Below are 14,065 nucleotides of genomic sequence, written 5' to 3'. Positions count from 1 at the left end.
GGAGTCAATGCAGCGTCTACCAGGAGACTTTAGAGCACTTCATGCTTCCATCTGCTGAAGAGCTTTATGGAGACGCTGATTTCCTTTTCCAGCAGGACTTGGCAGATGCCCACAGTGCCAAAACTGGTTTGCTGACCAAAGGCCGCAATCAAAGCAACCTGGGCTTCCAGAACACCTCAGCAGTGTCTCAAGCTGATTACCTCCATGCCACGCCGCATTGATGCAGTAATTCCTGCAAAATGATTAAAGCCCCGATCCAAGTACTGAGTGCATATATTAGTATACTTTTCAGAAGCTCGCCATTTCTGTATAATAAATTCTTTATTCTAATATTTTGAGATACTGGATTTTTCATTTCCATGAGCTGTTAGCAGTAATCATTAAGATTAAAACAAAAAATAGCTTGAAATATTTCACTTTGTGTAATGAATCTAGAATATATGAAAGTTCAACTTTTTAAATTAAATTACGAGGGAAAAAATTTACTGTTCAACGATATTCAAATTTTTTTTAGATGCACCTGTATAGAAAGCTTTGGAGCAGCATGGTACCTGTGTTTATGCCTGTGTGTGTGTGTGTGTGTGTGTGTGTGTGTGTGTGTGTGTGTGTGTGTGTGTGCTGCAGGATTTACGCAGCACAGTTCAGCAGCTGCGTTCAGAGCTACAGGTGAAGGAAGCCCTGCTGAAGGAGGGCGAGGCCGATAAACACTCTGCGATTTTAGCCCAAGAAAAAACCATCACGGAGCTGCAGTTTTCGTTAAGGGAGAAGGAGAGAATTGTGCAGGTTAGCAGATAATCCGTTCAGATAAGAAGTTCAACCAAGACCATGGTTTTAAAACTTTTCAGTTCCACATAAATGTCATTAGGCAACAGGGAAAAAAAAAGGGACTGAAGTATGGCTACACATTTAATCAAGAAAGAGTCCAGGAATATCTGTCACATGACCTGCATTTCGTACAAGAATGCAGCGAAATCACGGCAGTGACCTCCTGTTTAAGAAATATTGGGCTGTGGCTGTGTGTGCGTGCGTGTTTGTGGCAGGAGTACTCAGAGCTGCTGGACCAGCCTGCTGAGACCGGCCGACCCCGAGATGCCCTGCTGGACAAACTAAAGAGTCGCATCCGTGACCGGGACAGAGCCCTGGAGGTATTCCGTTAGCAGCTAAGAGAGCACCTATTTCCTAAATACATTTGCAACCTAACTACCACAGCAAGTACAAATATTATTATTATTATTATTATTATTATTATTATTAATAATAATAATAATAATGTAACCTGTAATCATATAAATAAAGATAGTATGTGTCTTGTCATAGTTCTCACTCAGTCAATATCTCTGCATGTCGAGTAAGTAAGGCATAGATGATGTGTGTTGTGTGCCTTCTTAGCGTTCTATAGATGAGAAATTCCGCTGCTTGGAGGAGAAGGAGACGGAAGTGCGCAAGCTGCAGTTAGCGCTCCGGGAGAAAGAGAGAGACCTCGAGAGACTGCGTTGTATTTTGACCAACAATGAGGAGACAATCACGGTGTGTCAAAATCTATGTGACTTTGTATTTTAATTTTTTTGGCAATCTAAAAAATGACCATCTCAGAGCACTTAGGAGTGTTTAGTTAACGTGTGTGTGTGTGTGTGTGTGTGTGTGTGTGAGCAGAGCCTAGATGGTCTGATGCGCAGTAAGGAGCTGGAGTTGGAGCAGACTCAGGAAGCGTGCCGGAAGCTGCAGTGGCTCAAACAGCAGTGTGACGAGAAACACACGGTCGCTCTGCGCGAGAGAGACACAGTCATCGCACAGCTTCACACCGCACTACACACACGCAGCAAAGAGACTGAGGTAAGCCCATAAAAACATACCTGTTGTGTACTGCTGCCTGGGTTTTCATCAGTTCTGCTGGTAGTGAGTGTAGGATCTGTTTCAGTTAGACCAGATAAACCTGTTTTTCTTCCTGACTTTCTTATAATCATATATCGGTTATTTGGATCATGACAGTAAAGTTTGCGTGCACGTTTGTATTAAAGGACCTGACGGCGGCACTGTTGGCTAAGCTCTCCCCCAGCCCTAACGAGGTAGTGGATGAGCTGAAGTCACGTCTGGCACTGAAGGAGCGCCTCTTCCAGGAAGTGCTTTCTGAGCGCAGCAGGCAGACTCAGGAGCACCACACGCTGATCCAGGACCTGCTCGATACAATCAGCTCCAGAGACCAGTACATCAAGGTAAAGCCAAACAACGAACAATCGGCATGTGATTCGATTCGGTTTCGATCGCGATTTTAAAAATGCGTTCGCTTTGAGGGACGGGATGCCACACCCCCCTTTACAGGGACAAAGGATACACCATAGATGTGCTTCGACTGTAAAAGAATGATGAGCGTGTTTCTGGAATCGGATACATACACACCCATATTGTTTCACTCGCAGTTACCTCTCAACCAGGTTTGTTTCGAGACTATCCTAATCTATGACCGATCCTACGATCCTTTAGGAGAGCGGCGAAAGATTGAGGCGGGTGATAACGGAGAGGACCGGGCAGCTACAGGAGACGCGCAGGCATCTCTCATCACGGGAACAGGAGCTAAGGGAAGTGACACGGGAGAGGGAGAAGGAGAGAGAAAGAAGAGCTCCACTGGCCATGGAGATGGAGAGACTTCAGAGTATACTAAGAGAGAAAGAAAACCTTATACAGGTAAGAGATTGTGTGTGTGTGTATGTATGTGTATATATACACACACATTCCAACCACTGAGTTAACGTGAATGTGATGTACAGTAAATGTGATGAATTTGTTGTGTAGGATCTGATGCAGAGTCAGGAGGAGGCACAGGCAACCTCCAGATCATCAGCAACAACACTAAGTATGTTCTCTTCAGTTGTGTTCCTAGAGCTGTAGTTAGTAATAAAGGTGAGTAATGTGTGTGTGTGTGTGTGTGTGTGTGTGTGTGTGTGTGTGCGCGCATTTTGAGCAGGATCGGGAGATAGCAGCTCAGACCTGGAGATGCAGGCTGTTAAAGAGGAGCTTCAGATTGCCCTGAGGAAATACAGAGAGACAGAGGTATATAAACACACACCGTCTCTTAATAAAAAATAGCATGTTATTTTTGCCCTCTGTTTTAACGCCTTCTCTTCTGCATTCACAGCGGGAGCTTTCAGAGTTAAGATCTGCTTCCACCAAAAAGCCTGAAAATCGCATTACTACTGACCCCCAGGTAGTCAACAGGAATAATATCAACATTATAGCATTACTGACTATTATGATTCTTTCAGATGATGGAGATCAAGATTAAGTCGAATAATCCCAATCTATTATTATTATTATTATTATTATTATTATTATTATTTAATTGAGTATTAATTATCAGCCACCAGGTTAGAACCACCAGTACCGTTGTAATAATGGGTTTGGCATGCTTTTTATGAATGAGGATGAAATGTGTGTGTCGGTCCAGTACGTGATGTGATTTGGTGTGACTCTGTCCCTACAGAGTGCTCTGGAGCAGTTAGTATCAGAGTACCAGCAGCTGAACCAGGCTCTGAGAGCCGAAAAGAAGCTCTACCAAAACCTGAACCACGTGCAGTCCGTAGGAGACAGGTTAGGACCTGAGATAGCCGGATTAGACAGTCAGGACTTAGATTTAGTAACAGGTTTTTAGGATAGGTTCCTAATTTAAAAACATTCCTAATTGAATTTAATTGAACATGTAACAATTTGAACATTCTTCATTGTAACTATTATATAATATCGATGAAAATTCTCGTAATTTCTTAAAAATAGAAGTGATGAGAAGCCTTTTATTGGATCATGCATTACATCAATGCATTGATCACACATTATTTTAATCATATTCACTATTTAGTATGATAATATATAACCAATAGGAAGAAATAATATCGATTTATAGCATTGACTATTTTGGTGCTTTACTACCTAGATAATAGAGGTTGACCGATTGATCGGATTCACCAATTAATCAGCAATAATAACCAATCGGTTATGGGCAGAAATCCACACCGATATTTTTCCCGGTCATGTCCCTGCGGGAGCAGCTGAGAGGGGTCCGCTGTCATTATGCAGCACGAGAGCGGCCTCTGGAGACAATTTACCAACTATAACTGACAAATTTTGTTGTGTTATTTGAAGTCTTTTATGATGTCTCTATTTTTGTTATTTACAGTGTTACTTTTGGGTTCAGTTTAGATGTATATCTTTTATTTACCTTAATATTTATTAATAGTTATATATTTTTCATTCAAAAAAAAGTATAGCACATTTTCATGGTATAGTCAGTACTGTTTAGTTTTGTTAATTTTTTTTTTAAAAGTTCAGCAGTATTTTAGTTTAAGTGTTTCGTTTCCATTCAGTATCAATTTCAAAAACTATCATTTGATGCATCGGCTGTTGCCGGGTACTTCCCAACTTGGTTATCGGTATCCGTAAAAATCTATCATCGGTCGTCCTCTATTAGATACTGTTTGAGTTTGAAAGGCATATAGCATGCACTGTACTTAATGTTGTTTCATTGCTCGAGCAGTGTGGAGAAGACTCAGTCGCTGCACATGGAGCTGGACACCGTTCAGGCACTGCGCGGACAGCTGGAAGAGGTCCTGAGCAGGACCCGAGACACAGCTCTGGCACTGGACAGGGCAGCTAAGGCCCATGCTGACTATGGAGGTGGGCCACAGCAGAGTTTGGGCTGTACGTTACAAAAGGCCTCCGGGCCAGCAGGGGGCGCCGTTCCTAGCACTGTATGAAAGAGTTGTTCTGAAACGAGCACGTTCAACAGAAAAGCACTTCAACTAACAGCAAAGTGTACTAACGGTGCGGTTATTGTGGACACACAAAGTGGCAAGGCAAACAAATGTGACTTTAATTCATTTCTAATGTGTCTGTTTTCTACATGTTTCTCTACACGTGTTTGCATTTTATGCCTTTTGGGTGCTCCTGTCCGTTTCGCCATTGCTGTGTATTGTGATTTGTGTTCATGTTTCCTTGTAAAATGCTGCTATTTGCATAGTCTGCCTCATTCATTTTTTTTTTTTTAGTTTTTCCATCATTTATGCACGTCAGCACAGATATGCCTAATATATTTCAGTCAAGGCCTTAAGCTTGATTCGCTAAATTATTATTATCATTATCTGAACTTGGGTCAGGACCTATAGTATGCTTTTTTTGCTCCTTTTTAATAATATATGCAAATGTAAAATGCAGTATCTGGTATTTGGTTACCTGCTAGTTGTGGCATCCTGCATGGTATCCTATACTTTAAAATAGTCTTTGTCACCCTTGCTGTCTAAATATGGTGCCAAATGAGATTTTGAATTGTAGGTTTATCTACAGAAAAAAAAACCAACAAAGCAAAAGCAGGTCATGTTTATGTACATCACAGTAAAAGAAATAAATCTAAACCAGCTTACACATGGTCAGATCTGTTTTTTGTATTTTTTTGACAAGCATGTCATTAAATTTGTAAGTTACGACGCCGTTTTAGTGGCACATAATTTTTTTTTTTTTTTGAAGATTTGAGAATAAAGTCGTAACATGAGAATAAACTTGTAATATTTTGAGAATAAAGTACAAAAAGGACAAAATGTGTATTAAAAATATATTCAGTTGTACTATGTTTTCTGTCCACTGCAAAGCAAGATAATACACGTTTTGTCATTTTTGTGTTTATTTATTGTGAAATAGAAGACCAAATCTCGACTCTGTGAAAGGCCAATATAAAAGCAACGTTACCGGGTTGTAATTTTGACTTTATTCTCAGAATATTCCGACTTTATTCTCGTAATCTAAAATTATGTAAATGTGGTACTAAAACGCCGTCGTAGTAAGTCATGTAGTTGATATGTAAGGAATAAAACATGATGGGGACTGCCGTTATCTCAAAATAATCAGCAGCAGTTGCTCATTTTCCAATAACTGCACTCCTCCAAGTGTTTTATTCCTCTTATACCACAGCAATTTGCCAGAAGTGAATCATTTTTACTTATTAAAGAATGAATGACAGATCATGATTTGGATCTGTTTACAGTTTCGTTTAATGTTTTATCATAACACCAACTTATCTTTCTTTTAATTTTTTTGTTAATTAGACAAAAAATACATGTGGGCATTTTACAGAGGCGCCATCTTCCACCCTGAAGATTCTCCTGTACATGTTTATATCAGACCGTTACAAAGCACTGACACTGGAGACTCCTTCCAAAAATGCTAAATAAACGTATATGGCGCAAGTTTTAAATCCGTTAAATATTTATGGAAAGCATCCACCATTCAGTTCCCAGTGAGTTAGCTGTTACTATAGCGATGTTAATAATCTATTAGAAAAAGTGAGTTAATATAAATGTGATTTTTAAATGACAGTCAGCGCTATTGTCAGAGCTGCTGTTCTAGAAAATTAATCAACACCTTTTGACCAATCAGATTTTGAGAATTTAACAGTGCTTTAATTTGGTAGTCACTTCAGTATTGTCCTCTAGTGTTCATGGAAACAAGCATGCTAATAACCGTGCATGGTAATGTTTGCATGCCTATGACATCACAGCCAGGTTTGATCTATGTATTTTTAAAGTGTCATTTATTTCTACATCAGCACACGGACAAAGTGAAAAGCTGCATTTTCTTCTTTTCTTTTTTTTTCTTTTTTTTTTTTTAAAAATGTTTCCACAGTGGCATAAGCATATAATACAGTTTGCAAACACATACAATGGCATCACTATAAAGTGTGTCATGGTGCATTTCTTACAAAATATTTACCCCCTTTCTCCAGTTATTTTATGTATCATGGACAAATATATTTTTCCACTGTATAAATACAGTTAAGCTTTTTTTGCCCCCCCCCCCCCCCCCCCACACACACCCACACATGCACACACAACATATGCTTACATATAGTCTAGATACAATAATAAGATACAATAATAGCTGAATATATCAAAATCACCCAGTTCAAAAGTTTACATACAGTTGACTCTTAATACTGTGTGTCGTCACCTGTATGATTAAGGACAATTTTAGTTTTGTGATGGTTTTTATGAGTCCCTTGTTTGTCCTGAGCAGTTAAACCGCCTACTGTTCTTCAGAAAAATCCTCCAGGTCCTGCACATTCTTTGCTTTTTCAGCATCTTCTGTATATTTTACCCCTTTCCGACAGTGGCTATATGATGTTGAGATCCATCTTTTCACACTGAGGACAACTGAGGGACTCGTACACAGCTATTACAAAAGCTGCAAACGGTCACTGACGCTCAAGAAGGCAACGCGATACATTAAGAGCAAGGGGGGTGTAAACTTTTGAACAGGATGATTGGTGTAAATTGATATTTTTTGTTTAACGATTTTCATTTAGTGCTGCCCTTCAGAAGCTGCATAAGATATTTACATGTTTCCCAGAAGACAAAATAATAACCATTTACCGATCATCCTGTTAAAAACTTTACGCCCCCCCTGGCTCTTAATATTTCCACTATTAATTAACCTAATTGTAAAGGTCTACCGTATTATAAAGACCTGGCAATTATCAAACATCGCTCTGAGTCGCTTTTGTAATAAATAGCTTGTACAAATCTCATACGTACATGTTTACATAAATACATAGCAGAATTAATCAGAGACGCAACTGTACCCGTCTACGCTGTACCCAAATTGTCGAGCCTAATGATTATAATCCATTTTCGCATCAAATCATCCTAATAGCATTACTAAATCCTCTTACACAACCTCTGATTTTACTGGTGTCCAAGATATAATAGAACTGACCGTAGATCAGTGTGAGAACATCACTCAGATTCGCTCACTGCCAAATAGCCATGCAGCCAAAATCCATTAAGAGTCCATAAAATGGAGAGATTTATAATGACTCAGTCTTTCTCCTAAGGCTTCAGGCCTAATATGGAACCTCAGCTTATATAACTTGTTCTGCACTTGAATGCTTTCTGTATGTGTGTGTGTGTGTCTCATAGCTTATGGAACCTATCAAGGAAGAGCAACTGTTTTTTTTTTTTTTTTTAAATATGTATTGACCAGTACATATTGTGTCCATTTGTTTGTCTTGTGTGTGCCTGAGAGAGGAAGGGCGAGGGAGGAAAAGAGAAAGAGAGAGAGAGAGAGAGAGAGAGAGAGAGGAAGACATGGGCAGGACTTAAGGATAGTTGGCTCAGAGCTTCCTGACAGACTTTTCCACTTTAGCCTCACTCTGAAAAAGACCAAGCAAAGGGGAGAAACTTTAGGAAAACACATTAAAAGAAACCAAATGATGTCGTCGTCGTTTTGAGGTTTGAGGAACGAGGCATATAAAAAGAGAGGATGTGGAAAAAAGACCAGACATAGTATTTGACAGCAAAGGCCTTCAGGGGGAAAAAAAAGAAAGAAAAAACAACAGCAATTTTCCTTTCTTCAACTTCGGACTGTATTCTTCTCTCTAGAGTTTAGCACAGACGAGGATGAGGACGAGATCGACGATGATGAAGATGAAGGCAGTAGCAGTGAAGAATTCACCGACAGCATAGAAGAAGATGTGAAACTGACCGCTGAGAGTTTGGCTAGCACAGAGGTAAAGGAAAACGCGTGCACTAACGACTGCTGCTACTGTACTCTCTTAATGATTCACACTAAAGATGTATGCTTTAAAATGACATTAATGGCAACTAAATGACATGTATGTGCTTAAAACCCTCATGTCTAGTCAAAGAGAATTTCCATTTTACTTGTTAGTTTGTGGGAATTTGCCTGTAGCTTTTTATCCTTACTGAGTAGAGCTGGAGTAACTGACATGCATATTTTCTGCATAAACTGGATGTGTTTCAAATGGTGTACCTTTTCACACTTTAGTGATTTCACACTGTTAATGTCAGCCAAATGTAATGTTATCAACCCTTTAGGGGTCCAGGCATTCTCACACTTGTAGCTACATACCATTCCTATTAATCCCATTCAAGTTACCGATTAATTCATAGCAGTTACTAAATAATATGTGACATCCTGAATCTTAACGTCTGAAGAGCAACCAGTGAAAGTACTGACGGATGATCTGACACGTCATTGTCTCAGTTTGATCGTGTCATCCAAAAAAAATTGATAATTGATCGTTAGACTTAAAATCCCCATGAAATCAAAATGGAAGTTTCGTGTCTTTTCGTGCGAATATGTTAGCGTTTAAGGTCATCTATAAGCTAGTGTGCGCCGAAACAATAACAAAATTCGCATTTAAAAGATGTATGCGTAGAAAATTTTCCATCTCGCTTTACCACCGATACGAATAAACAATTTTGATGACATCATTCTGCACTTCAGCTTCTCATCAGATTTTCTCTCCAATCAAAAGCTCTCTAGAGTGTGAAGTGACCCGCCCCTCCAACATTATAAAAATCACCTTACTGAAGTTATGCGCAAGCATGGGTTGTGAATGTGTCTTTGGCTGTTCGAACGTGCGCATTTTACTCCGTCTTCCAAGTGTGAGTTGGTGAAGAAGGAAATGGCTTGAATTCATTCCCTTTGAAGAAGGAGGTATTCGTGCCAGTTCACGGCTTTGTGACGGGCAGGATCGCGTCCATGGTAGTAACTGTCAAGTACGGCTTAGCCCGGGTCGTGAGGTAAGCTAAACGCTATTGGCGACATAAAAAGGCGAAGGGGCTACTCGATATGTCCCATCCTGACTTCCTGTTTCAGTGGAAATTACGTCAACACATCGAATAACGCCACACGTTTCAAAGCACTTCACTGGGACTTTGTCTTGTGTCATGATGTCACCGTGAACCAGGGGCGTGGCCTAATTGATTGACATTATGCTTGTTTGTTCGACACAAACCCACTCGCATGTACAGATAACCAAGGCACGTGAATTAAAGAAGCTTGAAGGAAACAACAATTTAAAAAAGTGTTCGTGCTACTGCTTCTAATTCTACTAATATAGCATCACTACTCGTAGGAACGCTATTTACAGAAATCACTCTGAGTGACTAATGTAGATTATTTAAGAGCAATGTGAAGAAGGCGCGGGTCCATGACAAATAAGAGCGCACACCATGCTGACACACTTCCCCACCTCCAGTCTCTATTGTGTTACCTCTGGCATCAGTCTACAAAGTAAATAAACATGACGATCGGTCTTAAATGTGCTGTGGCTTTATAAGGACGCAGTAAGAAGAATCAGTGGAGCCATGCTTTCTGTCTCCACAGCAGAATGCTGGGGTGTCTGGAGGGCCAGTGAGCATGAGGATATCCCAGGAGGCCATGAGGGGTGGATGGCAGAATGAGGTGGAGCAGAAGAAAAGAGACGAGAGAGAGACAGGAGAAGGGAAAAGCCAGCTCAGCCAGGCTGGCTGTGCGTCACTCTGTCAGGACAGGTAGTTCCACTCAAGCACACATTCAGAACTAAACGCTTTAAAACTTGCTTTAACTGACAGATTGGGTTTACAGTTCTGATGAATGAATAACGGTCAATATAAACATCTGTTTATGATCATGAAATGCTCATCATCCAGATGTACTCTACCGAAACTGCGAGAGGAAGACCGCAAGCTGGAACTGAGCGGCTCCGAATCCGGTACAGAAAGGAACGTATCTGTGAAGTGCAGAAGGTGGGAGCAAAGTGAAACAGACAGGCTGAACCCCCATGACCAGCAGCAAACCCACATGCTCATAGAGGAAGAAGAGGATGAATATGATGACGACGATGATGAAGAAGAGGAGGAGGACATGCGGGCCCCTCAGGGGAAGCGTGGCCTCCCGAATGTGACTCTGAGGGAGGGAGCGGGGAAGAGGAGGTGCAGCAGACCGCACTCTCTGGACCTCGGAGTCCTGCTGACTCACAAAGCTACGGGTGAATCCGGAGCACAGGTAAACACTTAACGTCATTTGATTTAGTGTGATACTAAGGATTGTTCTTAGCCTTCAGAAGTAACTAATCCAAGTTGTTCTGTTAGAACAATCAGTTGGTTTCTGTTTAAAGACTTGAACGATCTAACAGATACTTATCTGATTATCTAAGTTAGTTATCTAGACTATGAACAGTGCGTGTTTGTGTGCTGCAGGACACAGAGGGAGAAAGTGGAGGTTCTGCAGGGTTCTGGAAGCATGTCGAAGCGGGACTACGCGAGCAGGCGGAGCGTCTCCGTAGCGACCTGGCTCTGAGCCGCCAGGAAAGCAGAGAGCTCCGGGAGAGACTGATGGTTTCTGAGGCCACCGTACATGCACAGGCTGACCAGCTGAAGGAGTACAGAGAACTACTCAGTGCGTGCCCTCAAACACATACACACACATACACATCCACAATAGTTTGTACTGTAGCTATTTAATCCTATGCCGACACCTAAACCTAACCGTAACCAAAAGAATTGGACCGGGCTAAAAACAGCAACAGTGAGATAAAATATCAGTAACAGCTGTTAATCCTCCTCAGCAAGCTCAAACACACCACACGTCTACAAAAACATTTGGATCATGACTCGGAGCACTAGTCATGCGCTGTCCCTCAGGCTTTGACTCATGAAGACATCATCAGTTTTGCATCAGTAACTGTTGTGTGTCTCTCCCCCAAGATAAACTATAGTCTTTTGTTGCTTGGTTAAAAGGGAATTTCACCACAACACATTTGTAATATGAAACAGGGCTCACAACAGAATAAGTGCTCGTGCACCCCTGTCTTCGACTGGGAAATGATCAAGTACACTACCAGTCAAAAGTTTAAACACACTCATTCTTTATTTTTATTTATTTTTTCCCCACATTTTAGAATAAAAATAAAGTCATCAAAACTCTGGAATAACACAAATGGAACTATGGGAATTATGTTGTGATAAAAATAATCCAAGATAACTGAGTATTTTAGCATCTTCAAAAGTAGACGCCCTTTTTCCTAGAATTTCCCGAAATGTATTCTTGGCATTTTCTAAACCAGTTTCTTGAGGAATCCCCCTGAGATGCTTTTTAAACAGCATTAAAGGAGTTCCCACCTATGCTGGACACTTATTGGATTCTTTTCTGAATATTTCACTTGGAGTCGTCTGTTTTAAAAAAAAAAATAATTTTTTGTAAATAAAATGTTAGTTTTCTAATGAAAGAAACAAATATGTTTGCACGATTATATTTTTGTCTACAACACCAGTTTCAAACATTTAATCATACACCTTCAGATCAAAAGGTTTTTATGATCACGAGAAACATTTCAGTCGAGTGTCCACAAACTTTTGAACGGTAGTCATGTTGAAACGATTCACTTTTTTATGGAGTTTTTTTGCATTGGATTTCCAGCAAATGAATTTATTTAACTCATAAAATTATAATAAACACACAAATGAATGAACAAATAAAGTGCACTTAAGTGCTTGTGTCTGCCTAGATTGTAATTTATGCAACAACAACAAAAAACCTCTATGGGATAGAATGGTCTCTAATCCATCAGGGCGCATATTTCTAACCATTTCATGTAATACATTTCTTGTAGCTTTTACAGTATCTCGCAAAAGTGAGTACACCCCTCACATTTTTGTAAATATTTGATTATATCTTTTCATGTGACAGCACTGAAGAAATGTTAAACCGCTGTATGGTCTTGGACACCGTGCTGCAGCTCAGTGTCAGGGTCTTGGCAATCTTCTTATAACCTAGGCCATCTTTATGTAGAGCAACAATTCTTTTTTTCAGATCTTCAAAGAGTTCTTTGCCATAAGGTGCCATGTTGAACTTCCAGTGACCAGTATGAGGGAGTGTGAGAGCGATGACACCAAATTTAACACACCTGCTCCCCATTCACACCTGAGACCTTGTAATACTAACAAGTCACATGACACCAGCGGTTTAGACATTAATGGCTGTGTGTTGTTATTTTGAGGGGACAGCAAATTTACACTGTTACACAAGCTATACGTTCACTACTTTACATTGTAGCAAAGTGTCATTTCTTCAGTATTGTCACATGAAAAGATATCACATATTTACAAAAATGTGAGGAATGTACTCACTTTTGTGAGATACTGTATATGCTGTAAACCTTTTTTAGGTTGCCTCAAGTTTATATTACTACCATTGGAAACAATTCTGATTTGGTAAGCAAAAGAACAGAAAGAAATGTGTGTGTTAGATTGCAAATTTAACAAAAGAAACCATGGTTCATGTTCCAAAAGACTATAAAAGACTTCTCTCGTCTCTCGTAGCGGAGAGTGCAGTCCAGCAGGACAGTAAGCAGGTGCAGGTGGATCTGCAGGATCTGGGCTACGAGACCAGCGGCCGCAGTGAGAATGAGGCCGAGAGAGAAGACACCAGTAGCCCCGGTATGATATTAAGAAAACTACAGATCTCAGCTTACCAACAGCACGAATAACCTATCAAACTGCATATCTTGATCAATTATGCACACCGTTTAATCAAATATCCAGACCTTCCATACAAAACAACACACCTTCACATATCAAACTAATTACCACGCTACAGCTACAACACAGTATAATAACTACAATGGTAATATCTATAAGAGCTGGCATCATATGGTTAAACCATGAAACTATTTTGGCATACTTATCAAAACAAAATTCCTCCTGATTACACATTTGAGTAGACTCGTATAGAACTCGCCGTATATTTCTGCAGCTATTCCACTGTATGCGTTTTGTGATTTCTGCAGAGTTTGATGATGCAGAGTTGTGCACCTCTCTTTCCCGGCCGTCGTACGGCGGCGTCGGTAATTCACTGCGTCAGCATGGCGACAGTTCCCAGCCGAACGACTTGTTGGTGCAGGACCTGCGTGCGCAGCTCTCCCGCTGTCACAAAGTGATCCGTGGACTGCAGGTCCGCGTGCGCTCACTCTCCGCTACCTCCGACTACGCTTCCAGCCTTGAACGCACACCGCGCAAGGTACAGTCCATGTTTACTCTCTGTTCACTGGGACAATGTTGTCTAAGACAAACTATACTCGAACTGTATACGTATTTCAGACCTTTATAAAGTCTAAACGAATAATTAGAACTCATTTCATACTCAGAAAGCACACTAAGCGCTAGTTTTAAACAAAATAATGTAAATAATAAAACCTCTGGGCTTGCATGCTCTCCCTGTGCGTTGTGGGTTTCCTCTGGGT

The 14,065-nt window shown here is 40.5% G+C and overlaps 1 protein-coding gene across 8 annotated transcripts in view; it reads left to right on the top strand.

Moving 5' to 3' along the window:
- Positions 1 to 14,065, top strand: part of LOC108280524 (myomegalin) — a 65,506-nt gene that overhangs the window by 30,814 nt on the left and 20,627 nt on the right. For 7 of the 8 annotated variants that reach the window (XM_017495581.3, XM_017495577.3, XM_017495580.3 and 4 more), the window contains 17 exons: positions 625 to 783; positions 1,041 to 1,145; positions 1,390 to 1,527; positions 1,654 to 1,833; positions 2,019 to 2,213; positions 2,482 to 2,682; positions 2,791 to 2,851; positions 2,963 to 3,048; positions 3,134 to 3,202; positions 3,479 to 3,585; positions 4,526 to 4,665; positions 8,418 to 8,545; positions 10,171 to 10,337; positions 10,476 to 10,830; positions 11,025 to 11,223; positions 13,146 to 13,262; positions 13,613 to 13,842. In XM_017495581.3, coding sequence (XP_017351070.2) covers positions 625 to 783; positions 1,041 to 1,145; positions 1,390 to 1,527; positions 1,654 to 1,833; positions 2,019 to 2,213; positions 2,482 to 2,682; positions 2,791 to 2,851; positions 2,963 to 3,048; positions 3,134 to 3,202; positions 3,479 to 3,585; positions 4,526 to 4,665; positions 8,418 to 8,545; positions 10,171 to 10,337; positions 10,476 to 10,830; positions 11,025 to 11,223; positions 13,146 to 13,262; positions 13,613 to 13,842 — 2,637 coding nt within the window. The remainder of the gene's footprint in view (positions 1 to 624; positions 784 to 1,040; positions 1,146 to 1,389; positions 1,528 to 1,653; positions 1,834 to 2,018; positions 2,214 to 2,481; positions 2,683 to 2,790; positions 2,852 to 2,962; positions 3,049 to 3,133; positions 3,203 to 3,478; positions 3,586 to 4,525; positions 4,666 to 8,417; positions 8,546 to 10,170; positions 10,338 to 10,475; positions 10,831 to 11,024; positions 11,224 to 13,145; positions 13,263 to 13,612; positions 13,843 to 14,065) is intronic. The other variant, XM_017495576.3, reaches the window with a different exon arrangement.

Source organism: Ictalurus punctatus, chromosome 20, assembly GCF_001660625.3.
Source record: "Ictalurus punctatus breed USDA103 chromosome 20, Coco_2.0, whole genome shotgun sequence".
Taxonomy (NCBI): Eukaryota; Metazoa; Chordata; class Actinopteri; order Siluriformes; family Ictaluridae; genus Ictalurus; species Ictalurus punctatus.
This window is presented reverse-complemented; position numbering and strand designations above follow the sequence as displayed.